This window comes from Melopsittacus undulatus, chromosome 3 (genome assembly GCF_012275295.1).
Source record: "Melopsittacus undulatus isolate bMelUnd1 chromosome 3, bMelUnd1.mat.Z, whole genome shotgun sequence".
Classification (NCBI taxonomy): Eukaryota; Metazoa; Chordata; class Aves; order Psittaciformes; family Psittaculidae; genus Melopsittacus; species Melopsittacus undulatus.
In genome coordinates this window covers 61,279,335-61,300,748 of record NC_047529.1, presented here as the reverse complement: position 1 = coordinate 61,300,748, position 21,414 = coordinate 61,279,335, and the positions used below count along the sequence as shown (strand labels likewise).

Below are 21,414 nucleotides of genomic sequence, written 5' to 3'. Positions count from 1 at the left end.
ATTCCCCACACACCCTGATGTAAAATCTGCCTTCAAAGTAGGCTGCCTTGTCAGCTGGGGTAATTTGGCTTATCAGATTTATTAACATGCTTGTCAGTAATACGCATTTTATCTGATGATCCGATGCTGTAATTTGTTTGCAGCACAAAGTCAGCTTGTTCAATAAGCTGCTGAGGCCTGGGCAGAGGGAAAGGGTAGGTTTTTAATTGGTGTGTTGAGAGAGAGTAAGCACGGAGATTGTGTGTGGGTCAGGAGCCACACGTCTGTCCTATGCAAATGCTTCTTATAGCAGTATCAATTGGGGTGCTTCCCAGTGGTGCTCAACACATTTGGGATTTTTGTGTTTTCACAGAAGTGTGCTGCTTATGGCTCCAGTGTCAGACATTAGATGGGAGGCAGCACCTTGAGGGTATCCCTTTTAAACACACACATGTACCTCCATTCACACAAGCTGTGTGTGGTCTCATGTGTTACGGAAGTGCATACGTTGTACCTTCAGCTGTGCAGGTGGCCATGCTGGTACATCCTCAGTAGTCTCTGCTCTCCCACTACTGATGGCTCTGCCATACTGGGTTGCAGGCTCTCTTGGACCATTTAGCCTCCAGCATGCATTGCAGGGCCAGAAAGCCAGGAATCTGGCTATGCTATCAACCTCTCTGCCAACCTTGCCTTTCCCTCCTCCCCATCTATCACTTCAAACCAAAGTTCGGGAAATACTGCACAAAATGGAGAGCATGTGATTTTTGTATTAGTTGCTTTAGCCAGAGAATTACCTACAGCAAGGGCAACATAGAAATGGAATGAGTAGCAATCCTGTCATCACAAAATCCACAGCAGAGACCATTTGTCTTCTCCAGCAGTGTTCATCACAGCCCAATGGCTTTTGTACTGCTTTAGCTCTCAGGAAAAGGGATGTGCTGGAATTGTCCTCCCTTCTCACCTACTACTTGCTTCTCGTCTTCCCATGGTCCCGTGACACACCATATACCTCCCAGTGCCACTGGCAGTAGATGAGGAAGGCAAAAGTACTGAGGGAGTTGGCCACAAAGGAGTCTGGAGAGATTTCTTTCCTCCAGGGATGACTTGTAAGTTGTTGCTGCCTTTGGCTCTGAGTATGAAGCACAAGGGAATTAGCTGGCTCAGCTTCCCAGAAAAACACAGCTGATTAAAGAAAAAATACATAAATAAATTATTGAATGAAATGTGTGCAACACATGAACAAGCAAACCCTCGTGCTTGGCTATCTCACACACCACCAGCCAGCGTCCAGGCCTTCAGGCTGCTGGCCAGCCTGGAGCAATTCATTCAGCTGGCATGGTGTGTGTGTACTGTCTCAGCTGCACGTATGAGAGAGCAGCAGGACATCAGCCCTCTTATTCATTGCATGCCTTCATAAGCCCATCTAAAGCCATTCACTTGGCCTAGGGAACCTGACCACCAGATGAACTTAACCTGCAGTTTTTCCAGGGATCAGCACAGGATGTATAGCCCTAGGATCTGCCCGTGGCCTGGGGAGCTGGTTGCCGACCCCATATGGCTGCTGGTACTGCTGGAGCAGGGCCAGTTTCCAGGACAGAGGCTCAAGTGATGGCAGGCTGCTCTGCAGAGATCTCGGATATCACAGCCAGGGCGGTTCTTAAGATGAAGTTCTGTGAATTTTGTGTGTTTTAAACTAAGATTGACTCCATGAAGAAGTGTCAGTTAGGGAGATCAAAACCAAAGCCAAGCACCCAAATATTAGCTCCTGCCATCAGTATGAACTGATGAAAATACAGAGGAGGCAGACTTTTTTGAAAGTGAATAGACGTACAAAAACCCTCTGGCACCTTTGTAAATCTAACCACTGATGCATTGGTGCTTAACTAGCCTCAAATTCCTGACTTCAGGCATTAGAGATGTAAAACTTCGTGTTGTGTCTGTTAATTTAGCAGGATTTACTTGAGCAACTGCAGTTTTCCCTAGAAAATGAATTTGTTTCTAAGTAATATTCTCTCTCAGGATCACTCATATGTAGAGCAGGAAAAGTTTTAGCACTTGATGTTTTACTAAGTAAGGAGATGAGAATTATTAACATGTTTACTTTGTACTCTGAGTCAAATCAGGTTGTGACGCATAGCAAAAGACATGGGGCACCGAGCACTGGATGTGATAGAAGAACAGCACCAGCAGGGAACTGTAAACAGTGTCATAACTTCACTGCCTGAAAGTGATTTGTCCACGTTGTTACACTTTCCACACTCCTCCTGGAAGCTGAGGGAACTTTTATGAGAGGGTGGTGAGAAATCAAAGTCAGTCTGTTTCCAAATTCAAGAGTGTTTGTCACTAGGGATCAGGAATATGCAACACAACTCTTTTGCACCAGGGAACAATCTGCATGTTTTTTTGTACATACTACAAGTTAATTATTACCACAAGACTTTTCTTTAAAGTCATCCCAAAAATATTTTCCCTAAGAAAACAGCAAAGGATTGGAAAGGCAAATAAATCAGTGTTTAAAGACTTGTTATCTTACCATCCTTACCACAACTGGCTTCTGCAAGCTCTGATGATGGATGAGCACATTAGAACTGCACGTATTTAAGGCACTGCAGGCTTTTCAGTGCCAGGAGTTTAAAGTACACTGTCAGGTTATAAATCACAGGCCAGAGCTGTGCTTTGACATCACTGCACTCCAAGCAACTGAAATGGCAGTATTATTTTTAAGTCCTTGCATATTTCTAATGAAATATTAGGTTTGGTTTGAATTTACATTTTTACCATATTTGTTTGTTTTGCATTTTGCTTAGCTTGAGCAGTGAAACTGGGAGGTACATTTCCAATAAATCTCACTTCATACATGCTAACTGTGTTTGACCTAGAAATATCACAGGGACATCTTAATTTAAAACATTTTGGGAGAAAGAAATTCTATTATATTTGTTGGGGTTTTTTTTTTTTACTTTTTTTTTTCCTTTTATAAAACTCCAAACCTGAATTAAAATGTTTTAGCCATCTCTTGGGGTGTGGGACAAACCCACCCCTTGCCTGCTAAGTCCTTCCTTCTGCCCTACATGTTCCACCCACCTGTCTTCTCTGACCATACTCCATGGAGCCTTTGTTAACACTCATTCTCCTGCAGCTCTGTCCACCTGCACATCCTGTAGAAGACATCAGTAACCTGCAAACTGGTACTTTGACTCTGTTTCTATTCTGATTAAGACTCATTTATTCTTTCATTAGGTGCAAAGTTTCCCATTAAATGGACTGCACCAGAAGCAGCATTGTATGGAAGGTTCACGATAAAGTCAGATGTGTGGTCGTTTGGAATCCTACTGACAGAACTGGTAACAAAAGGGAGAGTGCCATACCCAGGTAAGAAAACAATCTGAGCCCTGCTTCACCCGGGGAAAGTAGTGGGAACAAGCTGTATGCTCAAATTGGAATGTGCATTTATTTTCACTGGGCTGAAAGGAGGATGGTTATCTTGCATAAGTTTTGTGTATGCCTGAAAATGGTCCTGACTCTGAGAGCTGGTATGTGATGGTCATGATAAAATGACTACAGAATAGAAAATCCAACATAATCATTTCTACTTCTTTGTAATTGTTCATGTTTCAATTAATATACTTTCCAGGCAAATAATGAAAGCAATGTAAAATTACTATGCTGTGGAGTAAATAATTCTCTATAGTACTGCATTCACTTTAAGATATCAACAGCTAAACTCCCAGAGCGGCATTACTTCATTTATTCTGTCAGTCTGTTTCTCTGTAAGGTCTGATGACTGTCTGAATGTCTGGAATTACCAAATCTCTTTTTTATAAACTCTTAAATTTCAGTCCTTGCATCTGAGATGGATGGAAAGGATAGAAAGTAATTCTGTAATATGAAGGCCAGAGCTCACGGCAGGGTCACAGCGGGGCCAGATTCTCTGCATGGGGGAACTGGAGGCCCCATGGTTCTTTGTTGAAACCCTGCCAAGTATCCAATGGATTAAGATTTGTAGGAGAGGTGATTGGATCTGCCTATGCAGAAGGAGCTTTTCATTCTGTTGCCCCCCCGAAGATTGTAGGCATTCAGGTGAAGAGGAAAGCATTGAGGTGAAAGTGTATTACGTGCAAACAGTTTAATCCTTAATTTTCTTATCAGCATAGATGCTAACAACAGTGCATCCAGCTGCATCTTGATTCTTTTTATTAAAAAACAAAACAAAACAAAAAACAAACAACCAAAAACCACCTCGCTAAATACCACTGGATTTTCTCTAATTACCACTGTATGGCTGTGTACTGCAGCTGATTTGGTGGAAAGTGCAGGTTGAAGACAAACCATTAGGGTTGAAGACAAACAGGATGTGTGAGACTTGGCTGATATGGTGTTGCTCCCAGAGGATGGGCAACGCTCTTCACTGGGCTACAGGAAGAGGAAATTCCTAATCACTACCAGCAGAGTGGGTGCACAGAGGCTCTCACCAAGCAGGGTGCATAGTTAAGGTGTTGGCCTTTTGTTTCCCTTGAGCTCCACTTTGGTGAGTGTCATAGTTTAAACCCAGCCGGTAACTCAGCGATAACTCACACAGCCATTCACTCACCCTCCCATTCATCCCTCTGGGTGGGACTGGGAGGAGAATTGAAAGAATATAAACCCCATGGGTTGAGATAAGAACTGTTTAATAACTGAAGTATAATATAATACTACTAGTAGTAGTAATAATAATAATGAGAAGGGAAATAACAATGGGAGGGAATATAAAACTAAAAGGGAAAAGGGAAAGAAAACAATAAACACAAATGATGCACAATACAATTGCTCATCACCCACCGACTGATAGCCTGACCCAAGGAGCCATCTGGGCCTTCCAGGTAACTTCCCCCAGTTTATATACTGGGCATGAGGTCCTGTGGTATGGAATACACCTTTGGCTAGTTTGGGTCAGGTGTCCTGTCTCTGCTTTCTCCCAGCTTCTTGTGCCCCTCCTCACTGGCAGAGCATGAGACTGAAAAGTCCTCGACCAGAGTAAGCTACATACCAACAACTAAAACATGAGCATTGTTCTCAGACAAAAGCCAAAACACAGCACTGGACCAGCTGCTATGAAGATAAAAATAACTGTTGCAGCTGAAACCAGGACAGTGAGGTAGAGGTGCTAGAAGAGTAGCCTTCTCTCTTATCACATGCAGGAGCAAAGACACACACACACACAGCAAAATTACTTCCAGGCGAAAGTGGCCCCACGTTAACTGTGGACACACTGTTGGCCATGGCAGCAGAGGATGTCTGCACTTCCTCAGGAGAAAGAGGCCACTGGTTGTGCATTTAAGTGCTTGCAATATTTAACTTCTTGTAGAACCCATGACAGAAATCTCAGGCATGGTCTGTGTCCTAAAAATGTGGACAGTTTTATTACGTGGCAGCTTGAGCACATCAAAGACAACTAGCGGCATCTCTGCCCTTTCAGCACCATCCTCCCTCTTCATCCCTCACTACATAAAGCCCTCACACACTGAAACTCCTTTCGGCTCACTCTCCCCCACCCGTGCTAGGAAGACATAAAGTAGCTGGAAGCAAATTTTTGCATGTTATGTATCATGGAGTCAGCAGTTTCTGGATGGTCACGTACTGTCTTGGTTATGCGCTGCCTGAGCATTACACCAGCATTACACCTTCCTCCCTACCAGGACTCCCACCCTGCTCAGGCTGGAGGCCTTTACCAGTCTCATGGTCACCATCACTCCTTCCTTTCAGTTTTACCCAAGGACAGTCTCTATTTTATATTTGAATCTCCACAGTCTTTCAAGATTCTCATTCAAGTTCATTCTCATTCCCTTAACTGGGAAAGCTTTTATAGGCTGAGACAATGGTGGACGGGAACTGGGGCCTTCTCAGAAGGGTCTGTCTTTCCATTTAGGTTAAAAAGAGGGCTTGGACTTCCCAAGGTGACAAAGACCTCCTGAGCTCCTCAGAAAAGACTTCTTTTTCCACTGACATAGAAAGGATGATCCATCTCCTGCTTCATGCTGGGGAAAGGAAGGACCTCCTGAAAGGATAAAGCTTCATGAATTCAGATCTCTGTCTGAGGCAGGGAGTAGGGCTCAGCTGCACCCACAGGGCTTTCCCTGCTGTCATGGCATGGCTTGTGAGAGAAGGAAAAGGTGGGAGTTCAACCACCCTGAGAGGCAAGACTCAGCCCGCCTTACCCAAGTATATATACAACCTATAGGTAAGAGAATGCAGTTTGTAGGCACTGCCAACCACTTTGGCACCTAAGGCATGTGGATTTGCAAGCTCTGGAAAGGGTCAGCCTTGAAACAAAGGTTATGGAGCTGTCACTCTGCTGTAATACCCAGTTTCTGAAATAGTTGTGGTCATGTTGTCCTGACATTCCTGCTTACAGCTTGTAGCAGGCCAGGGGGGAGTGGGGAGAGGCCCTCAGACGAAGGCGTTGCTCTCTTGCTTGACAGGATCTTAGTGCCTAGAGAGGTTATTTATAGCACAGCCCCTAGTCCTATGGTAGTAACCATGCCCACAGGGCACTGTATGTCATGTACGTGGAGAACCAGGCGTTGTTTTAAGGCTGTGTAGAAGAAAAGAGAAACACAACAAAAGAGGACAGAAGGCAGCAGGCAACGTCTGGGAGTGGAGCAGGCTGTGTGGAACAGGACTTGGCATTCCTTGTCCCCCAGTTTTCAACCAGTTCCTGATCCCCCATTTTGGAAGAGAGGCTGGAGCAGTGGTGGGATATATGAGCAGTAAAGATTTTGCTGGCAGAGATGAAGATCAGGCTCGAGTTGATAATCAAGCTTTGCCCCAGACCCTGTACTCCCACAGGCAAGACTGACCTTTTGACAGATGTCCTCATCTTCTTTCTTCAACCAAGCCTGTTTCTCTGTCAATGGACGTAATAGACCACTATCATAACTAAATTATTTGTGCTTTTCCTAGCCTTCCCTAATGCTTTCCCATTCATTTCACAAGGCAGCAGGTTGAAATAAGCAACTTTCACAGCCTTTCTGGGTATTGAGGTTCTATTTCCAGTGTTACAGTGAGGAAATAAAAACTAGACACAGGCAGAAGAGGAGGCAAATTTAAAAAAAAGTAGTCTGCTTAGTTGACCTTTTTCAGTTTCTGTTTCCTTCCCCTTACACAAATTCCCTTTGGATCTTAGTTTAGAGTTTTTAATCTTCTTTTAGGAGAGTGTTGTTAATTGAATTTAACAACAGGAGGCTGCTTTTCTCTAGCAGTAGTCAGAATTTATCTTGTCTTTCAGATAGGCAAAAATCTCAGCTGCACTAAACAAGCACCTCTGATCTTGTTCTTCTGCTTTCTGCTGTACTCAGCACATCAAGAGCATTTATGTTTTATGCCTAGTATGACAGCCACCATGATGCTTCCTCTGGCCAGGCAGGTCTTTGAGGTTGGACTCCAAGCAGCTCTTCAGTCCCTGAGTCCTTATCCCTGGGCGAAGCTGGGCCACAAATGCTAGGAGAGTGCAAGGTGTGCTGCCCAAGCCTGAGGCCAAGTACACATCAATATACCATCATCATGGATAGTAGCTAAAGAGTTGAGAGAGGTGCATACTCAGCACATAGCACAGACAAACTTAGGTGGGTTTCTTCCTAGGCAGGAAAGCTCCACTCACAAATGCTGTAGCTCAAAATCGCATTCCTTGTATCAAGCTTACTTAAACAAAACAGAAAAAACAAACAAACCCCACAATAGATACTGACAGCCTAGCTTTGTGGTGTTTTGAGGATGAGAAGTTGTTGGGGGTTTCAGGCCTTAATTTCTAAATGAAGTGGCATGGCTTCCAGATTTTTAAAACTTGCAACTTTTGCACAGAAATAATTAGGTCGTACTGTACTCTGTAAGAGCAGTATTATGCTTCAAGGGTTGCCTTTCTTTAGGAGCAGCTTTCCTGTTCTCTTCAGTGCACTGTTGTGCCTGCACCCCTGGTCCCTGCCTAAGTCCCATATCCCATCCCTGTGCCCTTACCTCTGGCTTTAATTTGGGATTATCCATGGAAGTTAGGAATTCGGCTTCTAGATGAAGCTGAACAAACCCCAAAATTTTACTTGTCTCTGTTGTACCTCTCTCTTTTGAGAGCATGCTCTGAGTGCCAATGTGAATCTATCCCCTATGGAGGACTACACATTTTTACCTTCTCAGCTGTACCAGAAAAGGGCCAACATGTCTGAGGAACCTTTGAACATGAGCAGAGGCACAACTCAGGGTCCTTGGAGAACCCTGCATTCAGGGGATGGACAACAGCTGACCTGTTGTTTTAAGAGTCCTGCTTTAAGCATTTGTGTTTGTATTGGTTTGATCATTGGTCTCAAAGTATGCAGTGAGTCTTGAAGAAGCATAGTTCTCAGTCCAACCACAGAGAGCAAGAATAAAGTGGCTTAAAACCATCACTGTCCTCACTGGACTTCATGTTGCCCAAAGTAATTTATATAGCTTATTAGCTTTTGATGTGGGGATGCTGCCTAGTTACAGCAATGTTTCCTGCCTTCTGGAAAATCATCACTGACCAGATCTGTGCTATTTGCACATCTGCTGTGCTCCATCTAATCAAGCTCCTCGTAGCACATCAGAGTACTTTACAGTGTTTTCTTTAGCCACAGCTGGAAACTGTACATCCTCTTTTGTGTCTTATTACCACATTTTTTCCAGTAAAAGTCAAGCAGCATTGCATTTCTGTCCCCATCCATATGGGCAGTATATTTTTATTATACTGAGCATTAAAATGGCCATATCCTGTGGCATCCTAAGATTATGGAAGGCTTCACTAATAAAGCTGGCTGGTGGAACGTCATTTAATTTTTGGTCTTCTCAGGAAATAAAAAGCTAATGGAAAAGCCATATTTTGGAAACTGGATGTTGCCTCCTTGGTCCAAATGGTAATTCTTGAGACATCATGAGCACAAACTGATTTTTCAAACAGGTGAAATAGCTGTAGTCTACAGAAGAATATTGCTAAGTATTTTATTCCACAGATTTAAGGATTTTAGGGTAAACTTTTAAGGGGCCTAGAAGCATACTGCAAGCAGAATTTCATTTATTATTTACTAAAAGAGTTGAAACTCCCGGGTATTCATTAGGAGAGAGGAGCTGTATAGGCTGCTCAAATATTCTCTCTGTTTTGTTAGAAGTACAGACACAACAGGCTCCTGCTATCAAAAGAGAAACACTAAAATTTGTAGGATAAGATGCACAAATCAAGACAATGGCTTTGTAAACATAAACAGGCCTTTTAAGAGATAAAAAGTATACCTGGAATGCTGCTATTTTTATAAGGCTGAATATTAATCCAAGCAATTTTGGAACAAATGTATTTGAAACTCCTTTTTTAAATTAGCAGCACATGTCAAAACCGACAGAATTTCTTTGGCAAATCATAGCTGCTGCAGCCCTTGCTGGATGTATGAATTCCAGTAAGGAACATGAAGATTACGTGAGTTAGTTTCATGTCTAGGTTCTACTGGGAGGAAAGGAAAAGGAGAAAGGAAAGGAAGGGCATTTTCCTGGATTATGCTGTGATGAGAAAACCTGTCTTAACTGTATTTCCAGGGAGAAAAATTAATTATTTTAGGCAGCAACATCTCTTTTATGTTATTTTTTCTATCTTTCTTTCTGTTAAGAGGAAGTGAAGAGCCGTTTATGTTTTTCCTCCCCACTTTCTCTCCTTGGGGTTTTTCTTCCAGCACACAGTTCGTTATCAAGTTTCAGAATGTGCTTTGCAGCACTGAGTAATACACTGAATAAAAATACCAAACATTTGATATCTTAGTTCAGTTGGAAAGGAGCTTTTCTGCTGCTGTTGCTTCTACTCATGTTGTACTTAAAGGGGTACTGCCAAAACAAAACCATAGAATGCAGATTTACTGTGGTTTAGGTATATACAGAAAATTAGTTACTGTTAATACTATTTTCATACTCTTTAATGCATAAGGGAAGCAAAGCACAGACAAGTTCTTACCCCAAAACATGAGGTAATTCAGCTGATTCAAAGACTATGAACCAGGATGTGAAAAAAGGGTGCAGATTTTTGTTCTAAACACAGATTTAAAATACTAATATTGAGAACACAACGTGAGCAAGATGCCAGAACAGCAAGGCCAGGAAGTTTGGGCTGATGTTGCCTTTGGGTTGGTGATGACTAACAGACCACTAGTGTTGCTTTGTAATTTATCAAAAAAGTAAAATATGTTTGAAAATGTTCTTGTTGGATAATGAGGAACACCCCAAACATTTGTTCAGTGCGTGGCAAGCTTTTCTGTTTTGTTGTGAGCCTGTATGACCTAACATCAGTTTGGAGTCAATAATACAGGAGAACCTTAACTCTATGCCTAATCTGATGTCTGCAGAGGACCATTATTACTCTATTTTCATCATTTTGTGGAGTCCTAACCACAGACCATACAAAGTGTTTGCTCCTACTCATAAACATCTAAGCATCTAACACCAAATATACAGTGGGTGATGCAGGTGATAAATCAAACACAAGAAACCACTGTTAAAGTGTTGGTCTGCAGGTAGGAAAATATTGTAAATCAGTAATCTAACCTTTATTTTAGCAATTATCACTGCTAAAGGGTAAGGAGAGGTTTGTGGGGGGATGAGGCAGTCTTCTGGGAAGGTTCCTCCATGCACAACAGTCAGCATAAGAAACAGCACATCAGTGCTTGTTTGAAAATTGAAGGTGCTGCAGTAAGTTAACAAGAACGGTGAATTGACCAGGACATGGCCAACTGAGAGCCCGAATGCTAATGGAGCAGCCTGAGAGAGGCTTTGAAAGTGAAGGCAAGCAGCTGGTATTTTGTAAGCAACAAGGAGCAAATGGCAAGACCATGTAAGGGGTGATCACAGTTACAGGCTAGAAAAGTGATCCTTGGAGAGACACTGCAAATGGATATCAACAGGAGGAAATTACCCTGTCAAGATAAGAGGAAAAAGTGTTTTGTAATAATAACATGAGATGAGAAGCTAGATGTGGATGGTCAGGAAAGGCTGTATTTTGCAGATGATTCTTTCAAAACATCTTTAAGAATTAAACACAGACAGTATGTGAAGACACAGAGTGAAGATCAAATCCAAGGATACAGCTAAGTCACCAGCCTAAATGCTATGCAGTGCAAGATATTATTCGCACTCGTTAGGGTGCAGACAAATGAGTCTGTATTGAAGGTGGTTGAATTGTTTCTTACAAACAAGTTCACCAAAAACATAAGGTAGAGATGATCCCCTGGGTCCTGAAGGTGGGACAAGAAAACTCGTCAATAGGACATCCTGAAAGAACAGAGCGGAGGAGAACCAGGGAAGAATGGTGTAATGGAAACCAGGAGAAGGATAAGCCAACAGAATGAGCATCATCAAGGTGCTGATTTCTAGATTTGGTCACAGAGGAACTTTATTGTCCCTACCAGTTCTCCTGCAGAGCTGATTGGCAGGACCCACTATATTTTTCAGCAGAGGACTGATACAGGGCTTGCCAACTGGCAAGCCACAAAGCTCACAGTCAGTGTGCACACCTTCTCTGAAACACTTCTGCATGCCTGTGGTGCCAAAGGAATTTCTGGAAGAGATATTTAATCTAAAGTTGAAGTTGACCGCTATTAATGTATGGTGAAAAGCACTTCAGAGGAATCAAGGGTTGAAGGTGTTGCACAGAAAAGTCAAGGTAGCGAAGTGCATGGCTTGCCTCTTAGAAAGGAGCACGATGATAATAGAACTTTTTACCTTTTTTGAGAGATTGCTATGGTTCTGCAGTGGAGCTGTTTTGTTTTGCTTGGTATTTGACTTGTCTTCTGAGCAATTTTATTCTGTTCTGGGTTGGAACTGTGGAATATGGTTGAACCAAGACAGATCAAGGGAGTGCAGATCAGCAACAGTAAGCTGTTGAACTGATCTTGAAGGTAATGCTGCTGGTAGCACGCTGGTACATCCCTGGCAGCCTAAGTAGCAGGGTTTGTCTTGAAGGCTCTGCAGCATGACCCCACAGAGCAGTTCAAGAAATGCCCATACTCAGTGTGAGGGTTTCAAATATTTATCTTAAAGTCTAGAATTTTGAATAGTATTTGTTGTAATGCATTTATTTTCCTTCACCACTTAACATAATATTTCATTTTTGTTGGAGGGAAAGTGCCAAATCCTGCCCATTGGGAGTAAGCCAAGAGGGTAACCATGGCAGCAGTGTTTTACTCATCACTGGATCCTACAGCCCTTGACTGGGAAAGAAAATAATCCAGATTACCTTGCAGTAGATGAAGAACTAAACCAAGACACTGGGGTGGTTTCATTTTGCTCATCTGAACCAAAAGAAATTTGTATGATCAAGAAAGCTATATGTATTGCAGATTGAGATATACCAGGGTTAATTTGCCTGTAATTTAACAGTGTTGATTTGTCTGCATTTTACAGGCATGAATAACCGTGAAGTCTTGGAGCAAGTAGAACGTGGTTATCGGATGCCATGTCCTCAGGACTGTCCTATCTCCTTGCACGAGCTTATGATCCACTGCTGGAAAAAAGACCCAGAGGAGCGTCCAACCTTCGAATATTTGCAGGGTTTCCTTGAAGACTACTTCACTGCAACAGAACCCCAGTACCAGCCCGGTGACAACCTGTAAATCCCCCATCTCCAGACACTGTCACCAATTACCAGGTGTTTTTCAGCTCTGCCCCACCTGCCCTTCAGCTTCCAACTCTGTGATCGACCTCTCCGAAGTGCAGCATCTTCCAGTACCGCCACGCACAGGAGGGGCTGAAGCTGGGAACTTCTGCAGCCTTTGCCTCTGACCACTTGTCCTAATAATCTGAATGTCCTGAAAGAAAAGGAGAAAAACACTTGTTTTTTTTAATCAAAGACTTCAAAACTGCATTGTATTGATGTTATGTAAACTGCAAAACCTCTGTTCATTGTAAATAGTAACTCAGTGCCAATAACTGATCCTAGTGCTTTCCTTTTTTTAAAACGCAAAACCTATGTGATTTTAACTAGTCTTCTCCTGATTCAATTAAAAGTATTATTTTCCAGAAGTGGCCTCTTTGTCTAAAACATTTTTTTTCATGTTTTAACAAATAAAAAAAAATAAAATCAGGACAGGTGTTTGGTTTTTTGCTTTTTTATATATAAAATATATGTAATATATATACATACCTGTACATACAGTATATGGGTGCTATTGCAGAGGAAACTCATTTGTGATCGAATGAATCCTGCTGCAGCAGTACCCAGAAAGCGATAATTTTACTGCAGACATGAAAACACTGGTGGGATTCTGAAAACCAGTGATCTAATTTTTGGCTTTTGCCAAGCATGATTTTTTTAAATTGGATTGCACTTTTTGTTTATTATTATGTACCTGTAGATGGTTGTAACTTTGCTCTTTCAGGAATCATGTGCTGTATTTACAGTAATGTTTCCAATGTTTGACAAGTGTGTGATGATTTGTTCTTGAAATTAAAACAAACATATTTAAAGCAAGAAAACTACACCATCACCGTTTGAACTGGAAAATTGAAACTGCAAGGACTTCTTGTATCAAAACATGTATACTGAAATGTTTCAAAAACAATTTATTAAACAGTGTAACCACATTCAGATGGTCCTAAAATCATAGCATTTTAGCCATGTCCACCTGCTAAACCGTTGGTCATGCAACTAGGATTTTTCTGTTTTATGTGTAACATTTTTCCATTGTAAAATAAGTGTGTTAAATGTCCTGTACTGCTAATGAAATTACTTTCTCTATGTCTGCAAGTTCTCCAGTGGAATTACTATGCACTTCTTTACATTTCATGGAGGATGCACAGAACAAAGTATTACCTTTTCAGTTGTCTGTACCAGCCTTGAATTACTTACGTTTAACCAAAAAAAAAAAAATTCCTTTCTATTTCTATTGAGTTTTTAATACTGAGTTTCAAATTTTAAAGTCTTAATTACATTTTGTTATGGTTTATTTGCAAGTTTACATTTTAAAACTGTTTAACTTTCTTAATTTAGTAATTAAAAAAGAGCATTTTACATTTGGATAGTTGTTCTTTTGTTTAAACTGTGGAGATAATGGTGGAGAGGAGATAAAAGCTTTTCAAGAAGGGGTGTCATGCCATTTGGAGCACCATATTTCATAGGCGTATGCAGACCAGTTACTTATGGGACATCATTTTCCAAATTATGAAGTCAATATGTTTTTAAACAGCTGGAGTTCAACTGCAAGGAAGATGGTTGAATGCATCGCTAGTCTCTCATTTCTCTGTTCCACAAGCAGTTTATTCTTTAATAGTTCTGTTGCATTTAACGTAAATATCTTTACATTTATGAGTTTTGCAGGAAATGATTTTCTATGCCTTGTATTCCTGTATTGCTTTAAAATATTGTGGCCAAGTAAGACTTCCTGACAGGTGGCAATTTTTTTTAAATTATTTAATACCTAGATTGTGAATTCATATTCTGAATACTCACACATTTGCTAAGAAGGACCTTTCTTCCATTCCTGAGAACTAACCCAATAATGAACTGAGATTCAGAGAAAAAATTCTCATCATTGTTTCAATATTTTCTATAGAAAACACTGACTGAGAATCCTCTTGCAAAGGAGGCTTCCACACTTAGCCTTTCTTGAAGTGTGGATTTATATGGCAATGTTCTTGTTACCAGATTTCCATGATAAATTGGTTAACATTTTACATGTAGAGTCTATAAGTAGTGTTATGTACATGATATATTCAATGTTTGCTGTACCTGTGGCTGTGGAGTACTGAAGAGGCCATAATTCTTGCTGGACTTTCAGCTTCCTCTTAGTGCTTACAAAGCAAGTCATGGTCCTCTTTTTTCCCACAGCTACCCTCCTGCCCTAAAACATCATCCACTTAACTGAGGACTCCCATAGTAACACAGTGAGCTGGCAAAGCCAAAATGTCACGTGCTCAGCCTATTGCTCAATAGCAAAGCCTGGCCATTCCACCAAGTTCCTTAGCAGCCACAAACTTAAGCCCAGTTTCCATCTGCAATGCAGGATGAGCCTAAAACATTAGTTTTGCCTATGTTTCTCATTGGAACTAAGTCTCAGATGGGGCATTGTTGGGGTTTTATGGCCTTTATTTCTGATTCTTGGGTTTGCTGTTTCCTGTATTGCATTCAGTCTATGAGTAGTACCATGTTGATCTCTGCCACATCTCTGCCTGCAGCTGGCTTGTGTGCAGACTGGTGCCACTGTTGAGTGGCAAATCCAGACCATTTCTCACTGGTAGCTCTTCTGCTTATTTTTCTTAATGTTGGGACTTTTGTTGTTTGGGTTTTTTAATCTCTCAAATAAAAACATTAGCAAAAATTTAAACAAGGTTGTTAGCATTTTTGCTATAAATTAATAAAATCTTTTTCTTAACCACTGTGTATGTACCACAAATAGCTGTGGTGACTATAAAAGTAGAATTATGTGATAAGAATCTCCTGTTTCTTCCATTTTTTTTAATATAAGTCTAAATATATCAAATCCATATAAAAACCACTGTCCAAATGCTCCCCCCACCAGCTGACCTGACTCCCAACTGACCCGTGGTGTGGTGTAGTTCCAGAAAAGGCAATTTCCAGCAGCTGAAAGGATGCAATGGGGTGACCCAGGCACCTCTAGGCCAAGCTTAATCCTGTACCAGTCCCAGGAAAAACAACAAGCAGAAATGCAACACTGCTGCGAAAGGGACAGTTGGTAGATTAATGCCTGTTATCATAGTTCTGTGGGAAAGAAATGATTGACTTGGTGGGTCTTTGAAAATGACCAAAGTGTGTCAAAGGCACTAACATGATATTCTTTGGCTTCTGCAAACAGTGCCTGACTTTGTTCTATGTGATGCTCTGGTTTTGATTTAATTACCACTGTAGAAAAGCAAAGCAAATGCAAAACAGAAAAGTTACTAACTTATGAAATTGCAAGAGTAATCACAAATGGAAAATCTGTCTCCAGTGCAAGTGTTTCTCCTGAAGCCTCTAGACTGGAAAGGACTACCTGCAGACTGAGAACACAGATTGCTAAATGTTTTTGACCCAGCCACATAACTTCAAGGTGAGTGGGAAGTCGCTCAAAATTATTTTAATATGCCCCATCCTTTTCTCAAATGCTGCAATGAAAAATGCAGTACACTAATGAATGCTACCACGTTATACTAAAGGGGCTTAAGGGCCTCTTATGAGGCTGAGCCCAAGCATGCGAGAGCTATTAGGAGATATACAGTAGCTCCTCTTCTAATGTGTAGACAGTATTCATTCATCAAAGAAGAATTTTCCTGTCTAATGGGAAATTACCACCAGCAGTGCAGACAAAAGGATATTTATTTTCTCCAATCGTGTCAGCTTGAGGGTCTGTCTGTCTTTCAAGAATAATTGAAGTCTGTTTGTAGCTCAGATATCTCATTGTGTTCTACAGTCTCTGTAAGCAGTGATTATAATTTCCTGTGACTCATACACAGAGAAATTTTATCACTGAAGGAGCTCCTGTCAATTGGGGCAGCATTCCCTGCCATCTTAACTGAATGAGCCACTTCAATTTTGGATTTTCCAGCCCAGACCGAACTAGAACCTGTGCTCTTTCAACAGACAAGGGAAGGAGGTCCCTTGCCAGAACAGCACTGGTGTAGAGTGTTAGTCTCTCCCTCTCAGTGCTTCTGAATTTGCCAGGAGAACTTTCGACAGCTATAACCAGATAATGGGGGCTCATTTTGAATGTTAGAGGGGAAATGCTAACTGATCTTAAGCCTGTGAGCTATTTTCTGTTGACTTTTAATACAGCCAGTGTTCTCATGTGTGTGTGTATATATCTGTATCTCAAAATACAATTCACACACATTTATGCCTATACAAGCATCAATCCATTCTTTACTGAAGCCGAATGCTTAACAAACATGTAAGACTGAGACAAGAATAGGTTAGAGGACAGAATGGTGTTAAGAACAAAAGAGCTTCTCTTTGTTATTTTGGGGTTTGGGGGTTGTTATTTTTCTGTTGTTCCCTGTCTCCCACTATTCCCAGGCCGGAAGAGGGAGGGTAGCAGCAAATGCTGCTGCTGCAGCCTGGTGATGACTCGGGTCCCTGGCTACAGCAAAGAGCAACCTGAAGCTGATATGAAAGTCAGGGAGAGAAAACATGTCTCCCAAGGGCATGGCTGCAGTTTGGGCCCTGTGGCATGGGCTTGCAGGAGGGCAGAAAGGAATGCCTCCCAAGAAAAACAGGTCATTAGCTGGTAGGTTCTGCATCATGTCGCGCAGAGGGAGATCCAAAGGTTGCAGCACCAGCTGTGCTCACAGTGCTTGTGTTTCACTGTGCCCAAGGATTTAGGTGATCAGATTAAAGCAGGCTGGTAAGCAGGAACTGCAATTTATGTTACCAAGTGTAAATATCTTCTCTGTTAGAGCGTAGAGGTAAATAGTGTAAGTTCAAGATGGGGGGGAAAAAAAATCACAGGACTAGTGTCCTTGTGACTTGGGAAGCAAGTGTTGGGTCTGCCTGACCAGGCCAGATGGAAGTTAATTGTTCAGCTCATTGTTGGGAATAACTCAGCATTAAGTTCTGTAAATAGCTAAAAGGGCAAAGAGCAAAGAAATGAGATTATCCTCTTTCCTCTACAGCCAGACTACAGCTTGCCAAGGGCTCTGGTTTGCTTTTCTGTGCATCAGCATTTGTTGCTGAGTCCCCACACCAAGAATCTTGTGAAGTTTCCCCAGCTCCTTATTGTCACAGCTTCACATGAAATCCCTGAGCCCTGTGATGGATAGATTTTCATCGGAAAAGGAAAAAAGAGAAAAGGATGCAGGGAAGCTTTCTAACCATGCTGCAGCCTTACTCGCTGGTCCTTGGTCCTCATTCCAGAAGCCTACCTAAAAGCCCTGGCACCCCCTATGCTTTATTCACTGCCACAGTTCAGGCTGTGGGCTGCCTTCCAGCCCTGATACACTGCTGGATTTCTCTATCTAGGAGATGTACAGGAAGGATGCCTGGTGTTGGAAAAGCTGTGTGGTGGTCCCAGCTAGCCCCTCCTGGCACTGCACAGTGCCAAGGCCAACTCTGATGCTGGGCCAGGCTCCCAGGGGGAAACAACGATACAGAAGGGGCCTGCAGTTTCCCTGGAGGCTCCTTTGGCTCCCACAGACACTGTGATCCTGGCCATTGGCAGCAGTTTGGGCATGACTGTGTAGCTGCAGCTGGATCTTAGGGTGACTTGGCAGGGGCTGTGTTGTTACAGCCCACAGGCCCCCTGACAATGGAGAAGCAGATGCTAACTCCTCCTCCTAAAAAAGCAGAGGCAAAGAGCCAAATGAAGAACCACTTTGCATCTTGAAGACAGAGGACTAGGTGCATTTGATCATATGAGAGCTCAAGTGTTCCCTCAAATTCCCATGCCTCCCAAAAGCAGCACGGCCGCCAGCTGAGCTTTGTATATGACCTCATATACATCCAGCATATAAAGCACATACTGCATCCTGAACATTTGCATATGTTACACATCTTTTGTTCCACTTGGGTGGCCTTCTCCTCCCCTTCCCCCTACCTCTCACCCCATTACTCACCAACACAGCTCCCCTCACATTATTCTAGACGTGTCATTTTTGAAGGACTACACATCTCGGTCCTGTGGAGAGTGGGGGCTCTGTTAATTGTCAAATGTTGAGTGGGTAATGATCAATGGATGACTAATTGGAAGCAAGAGGGAATGAAATAGGTATTACTTAGCTTCTGCTCTTAATTAAGAGCATGCATAATGCTGTGGGGAAAATCTTAACAAATGGCAGGAGGGTTTTTGTCATTATGAAAGGTTTAATTAGAAACATTGCACAAGCTAGCATCCAGGTACTGTTTTCTCTCCTTTTGGGTGTCTCTCCAAGGCGTGACTAAAAAATGCCACAGCAAGAGCCTTAAAAAAAAGAAGGAAAAAAAAGTGCAAATTATTTTTTTAGGCATGTGCCTAGCACTCTGAACAGCAAGATATGAAAGAAAGCCCCAGTTTCTCTCAAAAAGCAGAGAGAAGCAGCAAGGAACAAGCCAAATCTAGAGGACTGAAGCAAGAGTGTCATGTGTGTTACACTAAAATGGGATAAATGTTCATTGCAATGTCTCCAGGTTAATTCACAGCACCAATGTTACAAGTGGAGCAACATGACAGTGCTTTATTTGAACAGTTAATCATTTGGAAGCAAAAGCATTTATGATTTAGTTCTCTGAATCTGTAGATGTGGTAGGAAATACAGAAAGCAGCACTTGAGGTTGACACTATCTCGCTAATCAAAAAAGAAATATTACAACTCTTGAAGGACTAGCAACCACTTTTTATAAGCCTCCATGTTAGTTGCCTTGCCAATGAAAACACTCATCCTGCACTTGAATATTAATCTGTACTTTCTATGACAGGCCCAATATGATGCATCACATTCTGCTTGTAAATAATGTACAGATGAGATACTAACTTTAAAGAGTTCAGAGCTTGATCCAGATTTCAGTGAAGTCAACATGAAGACTTCAGAAACATAAAACAGGCCTTCAGAAAGCAATCAGGATGGCCTCAGTTTTGGTGATGGGGGAGGCTTTTGAAATGCTGAAACAAACTCAGATATGTGTTCTCCAAGTTTCCTGATCCAAAAAAAACAAGTTAATTGATAGCAGTTTCTACAATTTTGTGAAGAGTACTTAGGATTGGACTGGACCCTGTCTGCAGACAGTGCTGTTCACACAGCTAGCAGAGAGTGTCTTTCAAGGTCTTTTTTTTTTCCTCGTTTCTCAGGCTGCTAAGGAAGTACATAAAGCTCAAGTGAGAGGAACAGCCTCAGGTATCTGCTGGTTTCTGGGGTCTGGCAAGTTAAAGAGAGGACACAGGCTGGCCCATAGTTGTGATTTCTAGACCTGGAAATGCTTGCAAGGCCAGATTTCACAGTGTATTCCCCAGGCATCATGTCCTTAGGAGGAAGGCTGCTCTGCACTCCTTTCTTTGGGCCACAAATACCCTTCAAATGAAGTTCAGTACAAGTGGTCAGGATGGAAGTAACCCCACAGGCCTGAATGCTGAGTGAGCTAGAAGGGACAATTCTGTCACAGCCACAACCTCCCTCCTCTGGCCAACAGGCAGCTGCCTACAGGGAAGGCAGGTGGCCACTGCTGTATGCTGGGTGTTGCAGCCCCATGTTCAGGGTATGACCAATGGATAACAGAAGACTGAGTATAACTGCTGTTGATATGGAAGGTCACTCCACTGCATGAAGGGAGAGGTGTTTGTTGGCTATACAGCACAGCCCTTTACAAACAAACCCCACAAATGTGGGTATTGATGCAACATCCCCATGGGATACTCTACCCATTGCGCTGCTATGCCCAGCTCTGACTGCCTGCACTCCCTGAGGAGCTGATCGACACACTGCAAACACTACATCAGTCCTTCATGTAAGCCCAAGGAAGGTCAGGCACTCCTCAGAGCAGCTCTCCCTCCCTGCTCCCATCCCCTCCACATTCACCAAGGTCCTGATTTTGGCTCCTGCATGTCCTTGGGCTGCCATTCCCTGCTTTGGCACACAGGCTGCAGTGAGGCCATTTTTTCCAGGCAGGAGGCTGTCAGGGAGGCTGGGGAGCAGGGCAGCAGGCAGAAATGGGTGTCGTGCAGCTCATGGCTCAGGCAGCTCTGTGGAAAACGGGTGTTCATGGTGCAGAACAGCCATGCAGTGGAACCGCCATGCTTGATTGCAAACCAGAGGGATTAAACCCTCAGCTGACTCAAACAACTGTGGTTGTAATGCAGCCACTCACAGCAAGCATCAACTGCTCACCATGTCTGGGTCAGGCTGGGAGCCGCTGACAGAGCAAGGACTGCACGGGCAGTCTGTGGGCAGGGAAGGACAACTTTGGGGTGCCCCAAAAGGGAGCTTTGGTGTCCTGATGGCCTGTGCCTCAGTAGGGGAGGAAGGAGGGAGGGAAGGAAGGGGTCAGGATAGCCAGTTGGTGGGTCAGGGATGGGATTTCTCCTGCAGGAAGATGGGCTCAGGCTGCATGGCATCACTGCACTGCTGCCAATACAATCGTATCTGGTGGCTGGCTTAGGGCAAATGCTGTTCCAGCCACTTGAATTTTCCCGCCACAAACGTGGGCAGTCATTCCTTGGCAAGAGGAAGTAAGTGCCTGGGTCATGGCTTTGCCATGGGGCTGACAGATCAGCAGGCTCCCAGAGAAGGCTGGTTCCAGGGAGCAATGCCAGGCAGGTGCCTCCCTCCTCAGACCCTAGTGCCAGGGTGCAAGGTTTAGAAGGGTGCAGGAAGAAGAAGTGGTGGCACTGCCTGAGCTCAGAGCTCCGCTATGGCTTGGACATCCCTGTGAGCCCAGGCTGGCCTGTCAGGCATTAAGGCAGTGTGTGACGGCAGCCCATGGAGGATGAAGAGCCACACACAGGTTGCAGACAAGTCAGATTC

General features: G+C 42.9%; 1 protein-coding gene across 3 annotated transcripts in view; it reads left to right on the top strand.

Moving 5' to 3' along the window:
• Nucleotides 1-15,314, top strand: part of FYN (FYN proto-oncogene, Src family tyrosine kinase) — a 145,869-nt gene extending 130,555 nt beyond the window's left edge. For all 3 annotated transcript variants that reach the window (XM_005154693.4, XM_005154692.4, XM_005154691.4), the window contains 2 exons: nucleotides 3,220-3,351; nucleotides 12,400-15,314. In XM_005154693.4, coding sequence (XP_005154750.1) covers nucleotides 3,220-3,351; nucleotides 12,400-12,608 — 341 coding nt within the window. In that variant the 3' untranslated portion in view covers nucleotides 12,609-15,314. The remainder of the gene's footprint in view (nucleotides 1-3,219; nucleotides 3,352-12,399) is intronic.
• Nucleotides 15,315-21,414: the final 6,100 nt, after the last annotated feature.